This window comes from Cynoglossus semilaevis, unplaced genomic scaffold, assembly GCF_000523025.1.
Source record: "Cynoglossus semilaevis isolate Cse_v1.0 unplaced genomic scaffold, Cse_v1.0 scaffold476, whole genome shotgun sequence".
NCBI lineage: Eukaryota > Metazoa > Chordata > Actinopteri > Pleuronectiformes > Cynoglossidae > Cynoglossus > Cynoglossus semilaevis.
The window spans coordinates 261,075-267,700 of NW_007585116.1; the positions used below are offsets into that span (position 1 = coordinate 261,075).

General features: G+C 43.3%; 1 protein-coding gene across 1 annotated transcript in view; it reads right to left on the reverse strand.

The window, feature by feature from the left end:
- Window positions 1-299: 299 nt before the first annotated feature.
- ptchd4 (patched domain containing 4) overlaps window positions 300-6,626 on the reverse strand; it is an 18,200-nt gene continuing 11,873 nt past the window's right edge. The window contains exon 3 of the mRNA XM_025053680.1: window positions 300-2,825. Coding sequence (XP_024909448.1) covers window positions 1,156-2,825 — 1,670 coding nt within the window. The 3' untranslated portion in view covers window positions 300-1,155. The remainder of the gene's footprint in view (window positions 2,826-6,626) is intronic.

The following is a 6,626-nucleotide window of genomic DNA, read 5'->3' on the forward strand; positions in this document are numbered from 1 at the left end:
AAATCTGTCAGACAAAAGGTTCTGTACACTGTTTGGCACCACTGCTTGTACTGAACCCCACTCGTGTCCTCGAATTGCCTGTGCCATGCCAGAGAGGTTTTAAAAGTGGGCCACAAAGACATTTATACTCTCAAGTGTCGTCACTGTGCAGCGATCTGACACTTCCAGCATAAGTGAATGCTCTTTACTGTATCACAGGTGTGCACAAGCAGCTCGGGATTTCCTTAAGTATTCTTAACTGAGTGCTTGTAGGTACTCCAAGTATCAGGCCAGTTCACATACAGCTTAACAATTGCTACTTTTTTTCCTCCTCCTCGCCCATTGCCTCCATTATTTGCCACCGTCTAAAAACTCACCTGACAAATTCTGGCATGAATGAAATATCTAATCCCCTGCTTATACAAACCGTGACAGTTCTGTTTTTACACAATGCAATGTGCAATTGTTCACGATGGACACAGTGTATGCCATCTACCCAGTTCAGCTGTTAAGTGAGGTCTAATGTTACAGAATTAAGCATGCAGTGTGCTTCCAGGTCCACAGTTTCTTTTTGTTGTTGTTGTTGTTGTTTTTTATTTTCCACATAATTTGGTTTTGTTTCTTTTTTTTCGCCGTTATCAGCGCGTGAGGAATGAGTTGCATTCACAGTCATGATGTGCACTTTTTAGTCTGCGCACGTTTGTATTATAAACCCTTTCGGCGCTTTCGCCAACTTTAATTCTTATCCTTGGTTTAAAAGACTGCTCTGGTCCCTCACTCGGTGTACTTGAGATGAGGTGCTGCAGGAGGTGAACGCAGGACTACAGATATTTAAATGCGTCGGCATACTGCACTTTTAGAATTGACCTACAGATTTAGCAAGCATAGCTTCGACCGGCTAACGTCTTAAAATACCAAATAGTTGGAAAAGAGCATTGGAACCATAGCATGTTTACATAGCAAGTTTGTGCAAATGAGATACACTGTCCAGACTGAAGAACTGACCACTACAGCTGCGTTCTACTCTGACCAACTTGGCTGCTATTGGTTGGGAGTGACAAGTGCCCACTCCTCGGGGGGAATGCTCCTCCCCCACCCCATTGCATGCTCGAGGTTTCTCACACATAGAGAAGCCCCCTTTACCTGACCTACTCGTATTGCGATGCTATAATCTATCTAGACATTTGTGACATGATCAGGGTTCTCCCTCACTTCAATGCACTCTATCTCCTCCCTCTCTCTCTCCCGCTCCCGCTCTCTTTCCCGCTCTTTCCTCTTGGCTCGTTTCTTTTTCTTGTGCCGCTTTTTGGACGGCGGAAAGAAAGTCAGGAAGACCGGCAGAATGACGAAGCAGTGCAGCACGGTGCAGCCTGCAGTCAGGAGGGAGCATTTGAACAGTGTGTAAGTCAGGTTGGAAGGCACAAACACTAGGGGCATGATCCCAATCACAAAGCAGGATGTGTTCTGCAGTATGGCAGCTCCGTGCTCCTCCAGCGCCAGCTTGATGCACTGTGTCCTAGTGTGCTCAGTGGCCAGCACGAAAGTGTACAGGTGGGGTGCACAGTGATCCATAGCAAAATTAAGAGTATAAATAAGGCACAGGATTGAAATGCTGTCCATGCCAACGTTCCAGAGGGTCATTAAACCCAGGACGCCCAGTTCCACAGAGGTAACTGTGAGGATAAGCCAGAAGTTACCTAAGGGGTTGATGACCAGGAAGAAGGTGAGAATTAGTATGGTAAGTACACTGAATCCTGAGGTCAGAATCGGGGAGATGACGGAGGAGCTGTAGCGGTCCATGAACACAAATGTGGGATTGAAGGCAATGAATTTGATGCTGTTGATTAGCATCAACGGCCGTAGCTTCTCCAAAAGTTCCACCACCTCCTCGCGCTTCTTCTCAGTTGTCCGTGCAACCAAGTACATTCGAGAGGCGATTATGTCGTACTCGTCAGTCTCTCTGTTCTTCGAGAAAATTATGTCCTCGGTGAAGTGCTGGTACTCCGGGCTTCGCAGGAAGGAGCCTTTCAGGATGTTGATGAAGTCGCTCTTGGTCGACGCACTCACATTTACCACACGCAGGTAGTGAAAAAAATTGTCCATCCAAGAAATCTTGTTGAAGCCGTGACTCAGAGTCCTCAGGTGCTCCTGCACCGTGGAGTTCCAGTACTCGATGGGCTCATAAATGTAAAACCCAATCACAGGGCTGTAGTTACTGAAATATTTCTGCTGGGTCAGCGCATAGGAAACGCTCGGAGAGTTACTAGCCAGGAGGTTGACAATGTTTGATCCGTCACTGATTTGTAAACATCCCATGAATGAGAAAGAGGCATAGATGAGATAGAGGATGACTACGAAGGGTTTGACGTAGGTGTTGGTTATCCATTCTGTGTAGTGCTCTCGCAGAAAGTGCTGAATAAAATGATTCTGGTAGGGAACGCTGTCGTGGTGCGTGGACAGGTCATGGCCATCGCTCATCATAGTTTTAAACCACGTGGGCTGACGGTCCAAATACTCTACTGATGGGATTTTGCAACAAAAAACACTGTGGTAGCGGTTCTGCTCCAGCTGCCCTGCGAACACCAGGCAGGATCCGTAGAAAGAGAAAACGTAGAAGTAGTTGACCAAAATGGCAACGCACATGCTTTGGCAGAAGATTTTCACCGACTCAATGTTGGTGAAAGGGCTGGCTCCCATGCCAAAGGTGATGATGTACAGGGAGCTGGTCATGGTGTAGCAAACCATCACGTCAGCAAAAGCATCCGCCACACGCTCCTTGAAGGGGAGGTTTTCCCTTGTTCTCCTCCAGCCTGCCAGCAGCTCAAAAACTCCTTTGGTTCCATGGCCTAAAACAGGAGACAGAAGAGAGAATTAGCTCCGTTTAGAACAGGTATGGCAAAGTACAACCCGTGGGGCCGGATAGCGCCCATTTGGCTTTTTGATCCAGCACGCCAAACTAGTCCAACTTAGTCCAAAAGCATTTTAGCTTTTATACGTGACTTTTACATGAAATTTATCTTAGTTCACACAAACGCTCCATCTATCCGCCCTGTCAGATTTTAGGGCCAATTGTGACCCTTGAGACATAAAGTTTGCCCACGCCTGGTTTAGAACATGCACAATGGTAAATGGTAAATAGTAAATATAATGATAACAATAGAACAATTGAACATCAACCGGTGGCCTGCGGGCTGAATCTGGCACGTTGAACCATCCAATCAGGCCCGCGATTGGATTGCAAAATTAAAACATCAAATAATAATCTTTAGACAAAAATGTGATTTTTATTTCATTTAATTTGAGTGGCTCTGTACGTTTAACATATATAATTAATGTTTTTCATTTAACTCTTTATGATTGGACATGTCACATGTTAGTGACAAGACTGATTAAGAAGTTATACTTAGAAAAAGCAAGCAGGGAAAAGGGGCAGGAAGCGAAATTTCCTTTGACGTCCCTGCACTTCATAAATGTAGCGACACATTGACAAAGGCCGTTTGAACCATCTGCTCATCCCTTTGTTTAACTTCAGCTTTAAAATATTACGCTTAGATATACAGCGCAGGCAGGCCGTGAGTGGACAGTAAAGTAGAATGGATGGCTCTCCCTGACGGTATTATAAATTCTCCTTTGTTTGTCATGGGGAGAAAAGAGTTAATTAACTATAAAGGATTAGTGGAACGTGATGAGTCGGCCAAACGGTTCTTCCTGCTTTTAGTTTTATTAGGATTTTCTGCAAGTCTAATGGTTGGTGTCAATTAGTTTGGCTGATAGGGAAGCAGGGGGGAAAAAAATCGCAGCCCTGTGTTCTGCATGTGTTCCCAGGCTATTCAAATCATTGTGAAGTACCATGTTAATTTTTTATTATACTGTAAGAACAAGGGAGTCATTCCCTTAATTAATTGTGTGCAAGTAATAACATGGGTCCACAATCTTTTAGATCCTAAATCTTTTTTTTTTCTCCTCTTATACAGCTCACCATCATTATGTTTTGCTTTGCTTTGACCATTTCTCTTGACCTCCCTGACTTTCCTGTTCTGAATGCTCTCCTATTCTTCATCTTTCTACCACCGACATCCTTTTCCCTATTAAGTCAACTTTGACTCTGCTTTTTTTGTAACGGCATTTCACTTGCCTCAATTCTGCAATACTTCTCCCTCCACAGTTTCCATTTGTTATTCTAGGCACTGCTTTATCTTCCTTTGTTTTCTTTGCCATCCTACACACTAGCGAGCCTATAATGCCTTGTTACACTCTCCCTTGGCCAAGTCTACCTCTGGCTTGCGTTCGCTGCGTAGGACATAAATCACCTGTGTGCACCTTCCTACATTCTTAGATGTTACTCGTTTATTAAGCTCCCTCACTCACTCATCAAATGAGCTTTGTGTTTGTGTTAAGCCAGTAGCTGAATACATTATACACAATGCCCCCCCCCCAAAAAAAATATTTGCATATATACCTGCTGTGAGTTATTTTTTTTATCGATGACAGACCATTATCAATGACTTCATCAACGACTAGTACAAAAGCTAACGTCTGTGATGGTACTGAGGTTCCACTGTAGCCATCATATGTGAAATCTGCTTATAAGGTATGTGTTTGTGTAAATGTGATGGTTAATGTTAGGGAAATAATGTCAGTAATCAGCATTACCCTCTACGTAAAGGCATTCTTGGTCTCCTTCTCTCAAGCCTTGTAGAAGACTTCAACCACTGAAGGCGTGACTTGAGTTGACCTTTTTCAGAGACTCAGATCGCAGCCATAAAGGCTGCTGCATAGTGATGAACATCAGGTCGGAAATGGAAGCCAAAAGAAAGACTCTGAGGCGGGCTTAGTCAGCACTCCAGCATGCTGAGACTGGAGGACATGTTCAGCAAGAAAGATGAGCAGTTCTAGGACAGATCCTCGTGGAATAGAGCAGCTCTTTCAGCACAGCAGAGGCTTGTGATCTTAAAACGCGGATGTCAGGAGGAGGATGCTGGATAGGCCAAGGTGCTTTTACAAGCAGTGGATGACACAGGGTGTTGAGAAAAGAGAGAATTTAAAAAAGACTTGAGAGAGGGATGAAAGCAAAATTAACTTTAACTCAATCCCTTTGTGATAGGGCTGTCGTGGTCAAGAAATTTCACCTGGGGTGAGTCAGGGCGGCTCTATTTTTAATGTAGCTTTTTAGCTAATTTGTTTGTTGCTGTGCATCCCCGGGCCGTATGTTTGACATCTCTGGTCTAAACCAAACCCTTAATCTTTTACAGTAATGAAAAGTACTGTTATGGTATAAATCCTGAGGGCTAAAAAAAAAAAAAAAAAGTACCAATGGAGAGAGATGCTGCTTCACTTCCAAGATACCAAAGTAGTCTGAGCACAAGGAGCACTTATCAGCACTTAAGAGTGGCAGCCTACAAGTCAAACCGTCTGTTAGTAAACACACTGCTGCAGTCTTGAATCTAAAAACAGGAAGAAAAAAAATACTCACGTTGTCAAATTGCCATCTTTAACATCTTTGACATGATTGAACCACAACCTAGCGACAAGCGGCAAACAAAAGACCACCACGGACCAAAATATAATGCCGTCAAGGAGGAGACACGTTACCAGGGCGTGTGTTGTCGTGAAATATTCAGAACCTCAAGACTCTGATGTCATAGTAAGACCTGTTAAGAGGAGTTCTTTTAGAACTCCCGCTGAACGCTTCATTAAAAATGGATAAGCTTTCTCCAACACCTGCTCACTGATTCTCATTTGTGGCTTTCGTTCTGGGCACACAGCGACACACTGGTACGAATGCCAAGGAGGTATCAAAGTGTGACTTGTCCTAATTACAGTAGTGTTTTTTGTTATTTTGATTCTAAATCTGCATGGTTTGCCATTGATCTCGGAAAATACCCAGAGCGATGTTTTCTTTGATTCTGGCTGTGGCTGTGGCCCTCCTGCCATTTTTATTATTAGTAAAAGATGTCATATGGTCACAGGTACTGGACCAGGGGTGTCAAACTCATTTGGTTTAGGGCCAGGTGGGCCAGACCAGTACAATAATAACATAATTACCTATAAAAAACAAAGAGTCTGTTTTTTCCCCTTTTTTCATGCATAAAAAGTACATTAGACAGGTTCATAATTAGTAAAATATAATTTTACAAAACATTTCCTGAACATTAGGTGTTTGTGTATTTTTTGTATATTTTTTTTCCAAATTCATCAAGTGGGCCGGCTTATAAACCACAGGCGAACCAGTTTTGGCCCACGGGCCATATGTTTGACGTGCCTGTGCACTATATTTGCAACACACTTTAACAAACGTGATCAAAAACTAAGTCTAGAATGTGAAAGAAAATGTCTGCGGTCACCAAAAATTTGTAAGGTCAAAGACAGCCTGCTGCATGTTGGGTGTTCAATTCAGTGACTTCACAATAGCTGGCAGATAATTACAACATCTTCTGAAACAACAACTGTCTGTTTATGTCACGAGATTGTGAGGCTCGAGCCCCTTTAGTGTTCTGACACCATCAATCAGAGGCCTTTCATATGTCACCAACACCATTGTTGTCATCTGTCACCAGTAAATGACAGTAAAAGAAATAAATCACTGCATCATTACAGCACAAGGCTGAAATGAAAGTCACCTTCAAGCGATGGTTGGAATAAAGTCC